This window comes from Trichomycterus rosablanca, chromosome 20 (genome assembly GCF_030014385.1).
Source record: "Trichomycterus rosablanca isolate fTriRos1 chromosome 20, fTriRos1.hap1, whole genome shotgun sequence".
Lineage (NCBI taxonomy): Eukaryota > Metazoa > Chordata > Actinopteri > Siluriformes > Trichomycteridae > Trichomycterus > Trichomycterus rosablanca.
Window position 1 is genome coordinate 22,661,640 of NC_086007.1, and position 15,735 is coordinate 22,677,374.

The following is a 15,735-nucleotide window of genomic DNA, read 5'->3' on the forward strand; positions in this document are numbered from 1 at the left end:
CAAAAAAACATACAGCCAACAGCGCCCCGTGGGCAGCGTCCTGTGACCACTGATGAAGGTCTAGAAGATGACCGACTCAAACAGCAGCAATAGATGAGCGATCGTCTCTGACTTTACATCTACAAGGTGGACCAACTAGGTAGGAGTGTCTAATAGAGTGGACAGTGAGTGGACACGGTATTTAAAAACTCCAGCAGAGCTGCTGTGTCATCCACTCATACCAGCACAACACACACTAACACACCACCACCATGTCAGTGTCACTGCAGTGCTGCGAATCATCCACCACCTAAATAATACCTGCTGTGTGGTGGTCCTGTGGGGGTCCTGACCATTGAGGAACAGGGTGAAAGCAGGTTTTAAAAAAAGTATGTAGAAAAAGGGATGGACTGCAGTTAGTAATTGTAGAACTACAAAGTGCTTCTATATGGTAAGTGGAGCTGATAAAATGGACAGTAAGTGTAGAAACAAGAAGGTGGTTTTAATAAGTCTCATTTCTTCACTTATCAATTAATAGAATGATAATGATGTGATGTAAACTAAAGCAACGCTGGATACAGAATTGTAAACACCAGCTTTCTGCAGTCCATATTCCCACAGACCCACTCCAACATCTTGTGGAAAGCTATTTCATTAGAGTGAATGGCATTTCTTTTGGAATGGGATGTCCAAAAATAGCATGCGCCTCCAACACACACAGTCGCTGGAAGCTTCTTTTTCCACAAAGAGCAGTATCATGTATGGAGAGTCACACTATGCCCCCTCTGAATCATCCACCACTTGGATCCAATATTTGGCCAGTCTCTTTCATATGGTAAGCAAGGCCAGCAGTTTCTTGGTCGTTGATCTGCTCTGGCATACGCGTTGGTGTAAACCGTTCCCAGTCTTCCAGATTACTTTACTACTTGATGGCGGAATTGTCTCGTGTCAGGTGCTTTTTTAATATTTAGACAATCAAGGGAGGAGCAGCTCGCGAGCAGCAGTGCTCGTACAGTGAATACATTTACAGGTAATGCAAAGACACAGACACAGTGAATCAATGCTGGAGTTGAAACACAACACAGGTTCGATGTTCGGTAGGCGTTTTACCACGCTCTACCACACGCTCCAGGTTTCTAGGTTGCCATGGTAACTGTGCATCTCACAGAAACAGCTTTTCCATCCGTATCAGCCAAAGAAGCACTCAAGCCAGCATTGTTCTCACATAAAAGGTGTCCAGAGTGAACATACATTACGAGGGTCAGGATCCGAACCAGTAGGTTTATCCCCATAAGGACATCAGCCTTATTGTGAGGCTCATATTACACAGAATGTTTGAACATACTGTGGTTAAGCAGTTAAGGTACTGGACTAGTGATTAGAAGGTTGCTAGTTCAAGCCCGCCCCTTGTTTTCTGATGCATTAGGAGAAAAAGGGGTCTAAATGGCAACACATTTAACATTGATAACATTACCATTGGGTGGCACAGTGGTTAGGTGGGTAGCACTGTCACCTCACAGCAAGAAGGTCCTGGATTCGATCCCCAGGCGGGGCGAATTTCCTTGCGCCCATTGAAAAGCTGGGATAGGCTCCAGCATGCTGTGACACTTGCTGTGAGGCCCACAGTAACACCCTGGACAGGGCGCCAGTACATTGAAGGGCAGACACCCCCGCAACCCTAACTGGATAAGCGGTTTAGAAAGTGAGTAACATTAACGTTGCTACTATTTTTTTATGTGGATGGTGCTTTAAAATTAATACAATGCTTAAGCTAACTAATAATGAAATGCTAAAAGTTAAATTATTAATAAACAAATCCATATCGTAGACTTCAAGTATCAGTTTTAAATTTCATATTATTAATGCTTAATGTTAGGTCGAGCGCTGAATGTCCAATTCTTGCAAGTAAATTATGCATCATTTGCTTGCGTCCAATAAAATACTGGTAGATCTCAACAACGTGTCCTTTATGATAATCCAGGTATTACCTGAACGACGGTTCTGCCAGCACAGAGCTGCAGCCTCATGCAGCATCGCACACCCAACCTTGCAGTGATGAATCCCTCTCTTCAAACTCGTCTGCATCGCCGGCCAATAGCAGGCTGTCTGAGCTGCCGGGTCAGCCAATCGCAAGCCTGTTGCCGGGGCCGGGGAAGAGTCGGCCGCAATTCCCCCTGGTACCGTGCAGAAACCCAGAACAACTTGCAGTATGATGAAGCACCAGACAGAGAACATTAGAATTCAGGAGCAACCTTTTCTCCTCCACATGAAGGTGTCACTAGTCATTGAGACAAAAGGGCGCAGTTTCTTCTGTTATTTTTGAGGTCCTTGTATCCAAATGTGTAAGATCATCTAAAGTATGAGGACATCTTATTTCAAAACCATGGGAATTATTATGAAGTTAATTGTAAAAGCCTCTATTCTTTTGGAAAGGCTTTCCACAAGATTCTGAAGCGTGTCTGTGGGAGTCTGTGGGAAGCGGATGATTGATGTTGATCTAGAAGACCTGGCTTGCAATCAACATTCCAATTTTTAAGCTCCCAAAGGTGTTCAAAGGGTTGAGATCAGGGTTCTATACAGAGGCCACTGGAGTTCCTTCACAGCAAACCTGTTGGCCATGGTAGCTCAGTGGTTAAGGTACTAGACTAGGCCCTACCACTGTTGGGCCCTTGAGGAAGGCCGTCAACCCTTAACTGCTCACAAATGTAAGTCGATTTGGATAAAGGCGCCAGCCAAATGTAAACCATGTCTTTATGGACCTTTCATGCTGCAAGAGAAAAGGTCCTTTCCCAAATTGTTGCAATGAGGTTGAAAGCAACTGATTGATTTTGTCTACTTAATTTTCATACACTGGTTAGCAATAGGTGAGGGTAGGCTAAACACCTAGGCTTAACACATACAGGGCTAACTAATAGTCCTAAAAGGACTAACTATTAGTCAGTATGTATCAGTATATATCTTTAAAAGGATCCAAGTGAGCTGTATTTGCTAAAACACATTAGCAAGATATGCTAATGTGTTTTAGCAAATACAGCACCCATGAGCCCTTGGAATTTTGATGAAATAACCCTGGCTCCAGATCCCTAATTTATCCCTAATTGTTCTCCAAATCTAGTTGTATCTAATTACCCAATCACATTTTGCCTCTGACCTCTGACAGGTGTGCAGTAGCCGGCTGCTTTTGTTTCACCTGTCATAATTGCAGGAATTATAAGGAATTCTATTGGACATCCCCCTCAGGGGGTTGAGCCAATCATTCATTTCATCCATGTCATGTCCAATATCATGTCTGTGACATTGGCATTTTATTTTATTAGGATTTTAACATCATGTTTTACACTTTGGTTACATTTATGACAGGAACGGTAGTTACTCATTACTCAAGATTTATTAATTCATATCTTGAATGTCAAACACAGTCATGGACAATTTTGTATCGTCAATTCACCTCACTTGCACGTCTTTGGGCTGTGGGTGGAAACCGGAGCTCCCAGAGGAAACCCACACAGACACGGGGAGAACATGCTCCACACAGAAAAGACCCGGACTGCTCCACCTGGAAATCTAACCCAGGACCAACCCACTGAGCCACCGTGCCACCCGAGATTGGCATTTTCATTTATTAAAGTTAGCGACTTAGCGACTTAGTATTTTCCTCAGTGGATATTTCATCACTCTCCAGAACAAAGGCGCAACATACTAAGAGCATTATCCAGCTGAATCCTATTAGAAGGTAGTCAGAAGTGCAAAAAGTACAGCCAAGGAAGTGCAACATAAGTGTTCACTTAAGTACTTAGTGAAGAGGTGGGCCTTCAGTCATGGTTTTGCACATCCATTACGCTGCTATGACTCAGAGACGAATTTCATTATTGCTGGAATCTTTTCTGGGAATGGCTGCATGGCAGCTGGATCTTTGCCCAAACTCTTAGAATGGCAGTCTTAGTGAAAAAGTCAATCTACTTCAAAGCAGACCACTGACCTGGGTATCTAAATGCTTCAGGATCCATAATAAAAATTGCAGAGCTCAGCACATTCATGTCCGGTATAAATGAAATGTAAGATTTACAGAAGCTTCACAGAAAAGCTGATGGTCAGCTCTTCAAAATAATTGAATAACTGAAATTAATGGTGCATGTTTGTGGAGTAACATGCTTATTTTTTTTTACACATGAATTAAATGATATTGTAAAGTAACCGCAAGAACTAAGCTGTAAAGTACATATAGACACACGAGATACAGTTTTTAAGTTTGGAGTCCCATTGTTCCAATCATATTAGCCTTAATATTTCATTGTAATAGGTGCTCGGTGGTGCAGCAGTTCAGATGTTGAGATTCAGGTTCTAATCTCAGTGGTGCTATTAGCCACCCAGGCATCTACACAGACATGATTGGTTATATGATTAGCCGAATGGTATTCTAACCAGTATCTTCCTGCCTTGCATCCAGTGTTTAATACTAATATAATAGCAATAATAATAATAATAATAATAATATAAATAATAATAGCAATAATAATAGCAATAATAATAATAATAATAACAATAATATAATAATAATAGCAATAATAATAATAATAGAAATAATAATAATAATAACAACAATAATATAATAATAATAGCAATAATAATAATAATAGCAATAATAATAATAATTATAATAATAATAATCCATCACATTACTTTTGGTATAAAACGAACACAGCATTCTATAATAAAAACATTATACCAACAGTCAATAGTGTCTGTAAATTAATGGTGTGGGAACGCTTTTCTGCTTTAGGGTCTGGGCTGCTTGCCATAATGGACAGAACCATGAATTGTGGTGGCTGTGAATGCTGTGACACGACCCTAAAAAGGCAGTTCATGCTGGAAAGCAATTCTGCAAAAAAAAAAAATGGGAAGAATGGGTGAGAATTCCTCCACTACAGTCTAAGAATGATCTTCAGTTATTAGATATTAGATATCTGGCAGATCTAAAGATATTTATCAGAAGTTATGGGATTTTAACACTTATCCTTGTTAAATACCAAGAATGACATAAAAGTCACATAGCCAATCATAATCATTGATTCATTAGTTATAGGTAATAATGGGATTTTACGTATAGGATTTTTTACAGAAATCAGGACACATGTTAATAACCGTACCTTTTTTTCAAATCCATTTCATGTTGACTTGAAGGTTTTCTTTTGGGGTTTATTTTATTCCTCAGCAGAGGAAGAGCATCCTTGTGAGCAGAGGTTACTGTGGCAACAGTTGCCATGCAACAAAGCTATATAGTATTATTGTTTGGTAGCTTTTTGGATTTTATCCCAGACTGCTTTACCTTTTTATCAATATCCATCAAATATTCACAGTTTTATTTCAGTTGAAGTTAAAAGTTTACACACACTTGTACGGGACACATAATTTACGCTGCTTTTTGCAACTGATTTCTGCTACACACTATCCAACGTGTGAAACTAAGCATTTTTTTTATTGAACAAATTTTACAAAGAGCTTTCAGCCTTCTGCTTTCAGTTCTTCTTGCGTGTCTGTAAATTTGACCTTGTGTATTTCTCTTTTTCGATAAAACAATGGATGTGAAACAACAGACCTCAATAAATAGCTTTTTCTATTTTGTGGTTTTCACATTACTGCTTATTGGTGATATTATTACATTGTCTTCTAGGAATTCAGCCAGTCGACCTTCACTATTATTTGCACTTCTATTTGTTCTTGTTGAGCCATTTCTCAGAGTTTCAGCTTGGTGATGATGAGCCAGTGGATACCAAGAATCCTTTGCAGACATCAGTTGGTGAAGGTTTAAAGTCTTACATATGTTTTTTTTTTTGTCTCAGCCTGAATCAGAAGGCACCAAAAAGCATACCAAGGTCCAGATCTAGACACGGACCCTTACAAATAGTATTTTATCCAGAGTGCAAAAAGTTTTCCCTCAAAAATTCTAAACTGAACCACCAAGAGTGCTTGATTTAATTCCCTTTATGAACTACTGAACCAATCAGTGTGATTAACATAAAAAGAGAGAAACACTTATTGCTGTCAGGACAGAAAAATAAGACATTTAAAAGTAAGGAAAATGGACATGAAATTAAAGGAAATGAAAGTGGGTCGATCTGCCAACATTTTTACACCACGGTTGTTATAAAAAGTAGAAACGTGGTCACGTCAGGACAAAACCTCACCCCTATTGAACACCAAGTTTTTTTGAGCCATGTCGTCTAATCCAACCAGCTCATTGTCAGGTGTTTAAAAGGTGTCTGTCTGGTTAAGTACATTTTTCTCTTGAAACAGTTTCCTGTTGGATGAATAAAAACCTACATACCACTTATTTTAACCTTCTAGTAACATTATGTACATAGTTAAGTGTCTTCATCTTCATAAAGGTCATCCAGTTCTCCCTCTCTGCTCCCATTACTTGCTCTGCTGTAGAGGGCGAGAAACAAAATGAATGAAAGAAGCTTAGTCGTAGTAGACAGAGATAGGTCTACTTCCAGAGGTGTCATGTCACAGTTGGAAGGTACCTGAGTGATGGGTGAACATTTACAGAGGCACGAAACAGTGTGGTGTCCCTACAGAACAGAATCAGAAGACACGCCAATGTCAACATACAGTATATGTTCAGAATACATATTTTCATTCATTCACAGTAGTAATAATGTGTGTTATGTTGATATAGAAAGGTACAAAGCAAGCTTTTAACATTGACAGTGGTAGCTTAGTGGTAGCTTTGGGCTGTCATTCAAAAGGTTGCGGGTACAAATTACAGCTCTGCAGGGCATTTTACCCTTTGGCTCCAGAGGTGCGGTACAGTGGCTGACCCTGTGCCATATACACTGTTGAGTCACATTATTATGACGACCTCCCACTTTTGACGTAGCTCATGAAGGAAGTCACGTTTTGTGAGCTGGCCAAATTCTCAACCGATTTGGGTATAAATCCATTCTTTCAGATCACGTACACCCATACATGCTGATTGTCTTCCCTGGAGTGGATGGGATCTTCCAGCAAGACTATGCGAAAATGTCACAAAGCTAGAAATGTCCGACATTGGTTGGAGGAGCATGACCAAGTTTTCCAAGTACTACCCTGGCCCCCTAATTCCTCAGACTTGAACCTAGTTGAGCATCTGTGGGACCACCTCGATGGTCGTGTTCGCTCTGTGGATCCTCCCCAACACCCTCTCCAGCAGCTGTGGGATGCACTGCAGTCAGCATGGCTCCAGATACCTGTGACATCCTACCAGGACCATATTGAGTCACTCCAAGCCCGTCTAGCTGCTGTCCGTAAAGCATAGACCATGTTTCACATGCAGTCAGAACTTACGAGATGAGATTTCCTGGTGCAGACATGGACCGGCTAGGTCTACAGCTCAGAGCGTCAAACGGGTTTCCAAAAGAACGCTTTCTTAGCATGGACTTCACCAGGATCTAGAGAGTAGAAAAATCTCAAGTGAATAATTTCTTTGTACAATATTACATACAGAAATGAGACTGAAAGTGCTTACAACAGTAGACAGGCTGGGGATCAGTCTGACGGAGTTCTGCACCTCCTCCTTGGTCACCACCACCTCTGTGCAGTGCTCTTCCTCAAGGGGCATCGGCTCCAGGCCATCAATCGTCACCCATGGATGCAACTACCAAAAAGACTTAGGTTTCAAATGTAATTCCAGCTCCATATATAGAGCCACAACAATTTTTTTTTGTATTTTGGATGCGAGTTTGCATGGCTAGTTTTGACTGTATGACTGTGAATATTCATCATTCAAATATGATTCAGGATTCATGTTCCATTTTACCTTTATTTCCGAGATGGTGATCCTGGTTTTAGGAACCTTGTCTAGCATTCTGGTAATGAGCTCCATCAGCTTCTCACTAATCACAGGCCTATGGGGATAAAGCCATCAGACACTATTGTATAAGTATCCATATATTTAAGTCTTGGAATCTCAAGCATTTCTGCATTTGTTATTTTACTGTGACTAAATAATTAAAATTCCAAGTAATCCATAGTCCACTTACACATCTGGAAAAATTACTGGCATGTTCCTGATCTTATCATACAGGGCTAAAATGTATTCATCCACAAAAGGACACTGAAAAAATATATTTAATGCATACTGAACATATTCTCAGCAATGCCAAGTAAATAATGCTACATTTTAACACAAATAATAACGGTAGCCATAAAATACTTTTATTGGTGTATAAATTAACTCACCCTTCCAAAGACAAAGCAGTATAAAGTTACTCCCAGTGCCCATACATCTAAAGCCTAAAGGGCAGGAGAAAGCAGAGGGTAAGTTTTATGTCTTACGCAGAGAGTAAAGAAAGTAAAAGCCACCCAAAAAACTGGGGTGTAGAAAGAGCAAACTGTAAATGGATTCTTCTTATTTAATGCCTTGTTTCAAATGGTTAGTTTGTTAAATTATTATATATATTTTATGAATTTTTCTCCCATTTTCTCCCAATTTAGTGTAGTCAATTTGTCTTCCGCTGCTGGGGGATCCCCGATTTTTTGCAGCTGAGGAGGGTATATTGCTGCTCATGCCTCCTCCGACCTGCGCACGGCCCTTAACGGAACCCTTTTCCACCCATGCACTCTGCACAGGTGCCTCTATCCGCCAATCAGGGTCCTTACACAGCGTTTGAAGACCCCGCCCACGTATTCCGGCCATACCTCCCTGCAGGCACTGCCAATTATGCTCGCTAGATGATGCCCAGCCGACCGGTGGCAACACCTAGTTTCGAACCGAGGAGTTCAGAATCTCGGTGCTGGTGTGCCACCTGGGCGCCATTATTATTACTACTACTACTGTTATTATTATTATTGTTGTTAATATTATATAAGATTGTTATTAGGGTACTACTACTACATGTACTACTTTAATTACTGCTACCCATACTATTATTATTGTTATTATTATTGCTATTATTATAAGGGTACTACTAGAACATGTACTACTATTATTATTATTGCTATTACTACTACTACTATTACTACTGTTAAATCTTATTGTTGTTGTTGTTATTATTATTATTTGAGTTGTTATTAATACTACTACAACAACGCCTACCCATACGACTACTACTTCTACTGCTTTTCTTATTCTTATTATTGTTTATATTATTGCTATTCTTCTTCTTATTATTATTAATTGTGGTGTTGTTATTATTATTACTACTACAACACCTACCCATACAACTACCTCTTCTATTATTGTTGTTATTATTATTAGTATTATAGTTATTTTTCATATTATTATTGACTGTGTTGTTGTTATTATTATTACTAAAACAACGCCTACCAATACAGCTACTACTTCAACTACTATTGTTATTATTATTGTTTTTTATTATTATTGTAGTTTTAGGGCAAGCCGTAGCCTAGTAATCTAGTAATCAGACTAGTAATCAGAAGGTTACTGGTTCAAGCCCCACCACTGCTTGATGCTGCTGCTGGGCCCTTAAGCAAGGCCCTTAACCCTCAACTGTTCAGAGTGTATACTGTAATGTAAGTTGCTTTGGATAAAGGCATCTACTAAATGCCGAAAATGTAAATATTATTATTATGAATATTTTTATTATTATTATAGCGATTCTTACCTTCCCACTAAACTCATGTTCCAGGTCGGTCAGGGTCTCAGGTGCCATAAAGGCTGGAGTTCCTGCACTGTTTAATAAAAACGCATCGCTCCCTTGAAACTCATTACTGACTCCAAAGTCTGCAATCTTAATACGGCCATCATTCCCAAGCAGCAAATTCGAGGGCTTGATGTCTCGATGTATGATCTTCTGAAAGTGCACTTCAAAGGAAACATGGCACTGTAAACTATTCAACTCCATTCAGTCTCCAACAACAAATTCACAGTTTATTTTACAAACTTACAGTATTCAATGCCTAAAATGGTGTCTCTGAAATAGAAGCGAGCCTGCTCTTCTGTTAGAGGATCATCTTTGGGTATTTCCATCACTGGGCTGATAGTGTTTAAAGGAGAAAAAACAAAAAACAGAACTATTATTTCTTTTTCTTTTTCCTAAAGGACTCAATTAATATTTAAGTAGGACGTATAAGTTTCACAAAAGCCTCTGGGTGACTCAACAGACAAGTGTGCAATTTTCTGGAGCTCAGAATAAAGTGTAATAGTTTTTGGAGCCTCCTATAATTCAACTATAATTGTTCATCTCTATCTGTACTATGGACAAAAGTATTGGGACACCACTTCGGATTACTGAATTGATGACGGGTGTAATAAATCACTTATATAAAGGGAATTACATGCTTCCAACTTTGCAGCAACAATTTAAGGAAGGATCTTTCCTGTTCTAGCATGGCTGTACCTCTGTGCACAACGCAAGACATGGACAAAGGCTCGGTTTAAAGAAACTCCAGTGGCCTGCACAGATCCCTGACCTCAGCCCTACTGAACTGGAATAAACTGGAACATCAGTTGAGGCTTTCTTGACCAATATCAGTGACCAGCTACACAAATGCTATTTTGACTGGATGGAAAGAAATTCCCACAGACATTCCCAAGCCTTCTCAGAACAGTGGCTGTTGTTTTAGCTCAAAAGGTCACATAGATGTCATTCAATTTTAATATGAAATTTTAATTGTTTTTGGGATGTACAACAAGCTCATGGTAAGATTTCCAAATATTTTTGGCCAAATGCTGTCACTGTCAAAATGTTTTTGAACCAGGTCTTCTTATCCAACATCAGTGTCTGGCCTCATAAATGCCTTTTCATCTGGATGAGCAACTTACACACAGACACTAGGGGTGTAATGATACACCCTACCCACGATGTGATGCGATTCACGATACTGGGTTCACAATACGATTTTTTCCTGAATTTTTAAACTGAAATTGAGGACAAATTTGATGACAAAGTTTCCTTTTATTATTTCTCATAAAAAAATAAAATACTGTATCTGTGATTATCTTTTATTTCTGAGGTAGGTACAAACTACACAAAACTTTGAATTAAGCCCAATTTGGCTGAAAAACCCCCGAATCTGGCAACCAGGTGTATAGCGCCAGTGACGTCAACCAGGCGAGGTGCCCTCTGCTGTTTAAAGTGAATATCGATTCATTTTACATGTCAAATCGATTTGAATAGTGGAATTTTTGAATCGGTTATTAACTGTCTTGTGGTGCATCGTTACATCCCTAACAGACACACATCAAAATCTTGTTGAAAGCCTTCCCTGGAAAGTGGGCATGGTGGCTGTTATAGCCACAAGGGGTGAGGGGCTATGGAATTGTTGAATTAGGAGCATTTATATTAATGCTCTAGGTTTTGGAAAGAGATGTCCAACAAAGGCATGGTCATGTGACCTCATACTTTTGGCTTACTACTGGGTTAATTAGTTAAACCAGGTGAGTTGAACACATATTACAGGGTATTTAAGGTCTAGGATCAGAAAACACTGATCTAAAGGAATAAACACTTACCCTTTTGGGACCAACTCAAAAGCTAGGTAAGGATACACAAAACAGACAAATACACACAAACAATAGAAGAGATTGACAAGATTAGCAAATCAAAGTACTGCAATTACACAGTAAATTGTATTATTGTTATTAGTTCAGGTGCTTACCCAAGTATAGGTTATCCTCAGCTGGTTCATCAAGGACCTACAAGTATAACTAGTGAGATGTTATTTCAAACTGCACTGAAGCCACAGACATTTATTTTTATTAACTAATGCAAAGGTAAGAACTGGTAAAACACCTCTACTAGTTTCACGACGTTCAGATGATCAAGTTTCTTTAAGATAGCAACCTCTTTGTACACTCTGTGCAATGGGCCCAATGATTTTGGGTAGTCCCCTGGTGAGGCACCCGTTTCTTTTGGAGGAGGGCACCCTGTAAATCCACAACAACAGTATTAAATTTAATACCATATGATATACACTGACTGACCTCTTTATTAGGAACATGAGTCATGAGGCAGCTGACATCAAGTCAGGTCATGATGGTGCAAAATAACTGGTTTGTCAGAGACTGGAATTGATAGACAACAGTTTACACAGTAGGCCAAAAATATCTGGTCAAGATTGTCGGGTCAGAATTTGGCATAAGCAGTATAACTCTACTGACCCGACCTGCCTTCTGTCAACAGTCATCACAGTTTTCCCATGTTTGGCCCAAGTCATCTCAACATGACAATGCGCTCTTCAGTAAAGTGAAGTGGATTTCAATGGCCTCCCCAGTCACCAGATGTAAATCAAATAGATTATATTTGCAAATGGACAGAAAGTCATGTGTCAATGTGACGCTGACAAATCTTGCAATTGCATTATGCATGATGGTCGGCATGGACCAATCTCTGGATTTCAAAATCCAGTAGCCCAACCCAGTGTTATAGGGTCATCCTAATAAAGTGACCAGTGACTAAATAATACAAGAAAAATATACAATAAAAATATAAACTAATTAATAAATAAGTCAATGTTGATCACTTACTTGGAAATCCACATTGCTTTAGTAATTTCCTCTTGGAGACGACCTTCATAGCCTGTGGTAAATTTATATGATGAAAAGCTTGGTCACTATAAATGCTAATCACTATAAAGTACAATTTTAGTAAACGCATTTATAAGATCTATAGATGTCACATTTACTCACATAGTACTGCTCGTCGTCGTCATTATAAGCCAGTTTGACCACTCCATATGAACCCTGAGCACCAGAAAGAGCATTAATGTCATGTTTTTGTCCACTAAAATCTAGTACCTAATGGTATACTATATTTACCTACCTACACCAATTCCAGTCTCAGTGGTACCTGCACTAATAATAACTAGGTGATTGGGTGGAACAGTAGTAAATTATGCTCAACAATGCTGGGATCCAGGGTTGGAATCCTGGTCGGTTTTAGCTGCCGGTTGGGCATCTACATACAGACATGATTATCTATGTCTGAAGGGTGACCGAGGCCCCATAATGAGTTGGCATCATGTCCAGGGTGTTACTGCATTGCTCCCAGTGATTCTGGGGAAGCCAGACTCACTTTTATTACATGTACGACTTTTTCTAAATGAGTTTAAGGTTGCATTTGTTGATGCAGCGGTGGACTGTGTCAGGTGACAACTGATTTCTAAAGTACTCTCAAGCCCATTTGGCTATATTTAACATAGTAGCATAACAGTTTCTTATGCAATGCTGACTGAGAGTTCAAATGTCACACACATTTAACAGTGGTTTCTGGCATTGCCCTACACGAACTGAGATCTTTTCACAATATTATGAACAGCAAATGGTGAAAGACTAAACTATATCCATTCTTGCATTGAGAAATGTTCTTTTTGAACTGACTGGCAGGTCTTTCCTGAAGTTGTGAGCCACAACCCTTTATTGTTTGTAAAGACTGATCCTAGTGCCATATACATAAACAGCAATAAATAAACCACAAAATTATACCAACCTTGCCAATTTCATTCTTTAATTTGTACTGGTTGAGCTGAACACAGTCCTAGAAAGAGATAATTGTAACTGAAATTACAAAATTTACCTTTGAGTAAAGATCAGAACCCTTGTGTTGTCTTTAGGGTCAAGAATAGTGACCCGTCACAGGAGAGAAATCCTTCTAAATTATCTAATAGATTTGAGGACTTTTCCTAGGGTGACCCCAGATATTTAAATTTGAGTGATTTGGAGGTTTAGGGGGGAAAGAAACAGAACCCAGAAAGTTAAGACTACACAAGGGTTAATAAAGAGCCAAAAATAAATGCTAAAGTCAGGTCTCACCTCTCCATCAGAGATGGACACACGTTTGGACTCAATGGTGGGCCTCCTGGCAGTCCTGATACTTCTCTCTTGCAGAGAAAGTTTGCGGTTACATTTCAGTGGGTACTGAGGGGGCATCCTGTACCCGTTGGGTGGTGTGAGTCTATTAGCTGCCACATCAATAGCAGCCACCATGTCTGCTAGTTCAGAATGGTACTCGGAGTCCATCTCTGTCGTCCAGCAGCCTGTGTCTGTGCTAATCATGTTTTTCCTTATTCAGACCAAGGTGTTTGAGATGAAGCAATCATCCTAGTAGCCATCACAATGGTTCCGTCTGTTCAAGCTTTAAAGAATTGAGATTACTGAGTAAAGAAACAACAACCTTACAAAATGGTACAAAAGACAAGATACTTGATCCATTTTAGGGAGATGCCAGGTAGATACTTTTTCGCCGAGTTTGGTCCCTTGATTGACAGTAAAAAATACATCAGTATATATCAATGTACCAGTCCAAAACATATCTACATTTACTTACAGTAAGAAGTGGAGAATTCACTCTCATTTTCAATGATCAACAAACAGAAACACCTCTGTGTCTGAATGAAGCTCACAGGATCCCACCCTTATGAGATCACACCGGTAAAGAGGATTAGTCAGTACCTACAGCCACAATTAGTCTCAACTAAATTTGAACAGTCCGACCAAAGCAGACAAGCTGCAGAGCAAAGAAGGTCAAGCATTACATAACATCCTAATGGATATCCTGCAATCTACACTCTGCTGGTGCCTTATTACTCTGCCCAGTCTAAGACTGGACCTTTGATGCTCTTACTTCCACAACATATGCCAATGACTTAACAGTCATGAGTCTTAACAGTCATGAACCCTACCAAGCCATGAATGCTGATTAGCAAATAGCACTACTGGACTGTGCTAACATAAACCTATATTGATTATTACTTGCCTCCTAAAAATAAGATATGACTAAGCTATTACTTGAAATGTAGTTGTCATGCTGCAGATTTGGCATTAAGATTAATCAAGATGCGTAAATTTATTCTGAACTAAAAAATCACAACTCCAATTCAAAGTTCTTAAACATATGTGGAAGGCCTTAGTTAGCTTTGTTCATAATAATTTAATTTACTACTACAAGACATCTCTGATGAAAAATGCCTTTTGCAGCATTGCATTTAAATTTTGACCCACTGCTGTTAGCAAATTGTCTTCAAAACAATAATTTCAAAGACTGTCATCAGTTTTAATGTGATTCAAGATACCTCTAGCCTTTTTAGAACCAATTCTTGAATTATTACAGCTTTTAGGTTTTTTAAAAATGTTCCTCTGGTGCTTAACTTCATTTATGTTGCTCCTGAGGATGGGTAATGCATTAATGTTGTTTGCAGAGAATCAGGTCGTATCTTAAATCTCTAGCGTCGGCCGCTCAGGTGGCGCAGCGGTAAAAACACACACTGGAACCAAAGCTGGGATCTCTAATACATCTCGAATCTCAGCTCTGCCAGCCGTCTAAGGCTGAGTGGCCATATGAACAACGATTGTTGTTCAGATATGGGTGGGATTAGGCTGGATGGGGTCTCTCTCTCATAACTAATGCAATTATGACCTCTGCTGGCTGATTGATGGCACCTGCACAGAGATGAGAAAAGAGTGCTCCCAGGGTGTGTCTCTGCGTACACAGTGCTGAGCGGAACTGCTCCCGTCAAAGTGTAGATGATAAGATGCATACGGCATGCTGCCCACGTGTCGGAGTGGGCGTGGGTGTGGGTTAGCTTCGTTCTCCTCAATCAGAGCGGGGATCGGCATTGGAAAAAGGGGAGAAAATGCTTAAATTATATATATATATATATATATATATACAGTATATATATATATATATATATACACTTCTATACTTGACTGTAGGTTATATGCATACACGCCAAATAGTTTTCTTACTGTTTTGACTGACCACTGTTCTAATGTCTCTAAATACTTGTGTGCAAACTTTGGATGCACATATATGT

General features: G+C 39.4%; 1 protein-coding gene across 1 annotated transcript; it reads right to left on the reverse strand.

Moving 5' to 3' along the window:
- Positions 1-5,897: 5,897 nt before the first annotated feature.
- camkk1b (calcium/calmodulin-dependent protein kinase kinase 1, alpha b) lies at positions 5,898-13,975 on the reverse strand. Its single transcript, XM_063016497.1, has 16 exons — positions 13,733-13,975; positions 13,410-13,457; positions 12,611-12,664; positions 12,449-12,500; positions 11,715-11,848; positions 11,581-11,617; positions 11,435-11,456; positions 9,868-9,956; positions 9,585-9,784; positions 8,200-8,253; positions 8,001-8,074; positions 7,778-7,865; positions 7,487-7,615; positions 7,306-7,409; positions 6,504-6,551; positions 5,898-6,405 (listed from the first exon to the last, which is right to left on the reverse strand). The coding sequence occupies exons 1-16, from the start codon at positions 13,973-13,975 to the stop codon at positions 6,342-6,344; spliced, it is 1,440 nt and encodes a 479-aa protein (XP_062872567.1). The 3' UTR covers positions 5,898-6,341.
- Between the last annotated feature and the right edge of the window lie 1,760 nt (positions 13,976-15,735).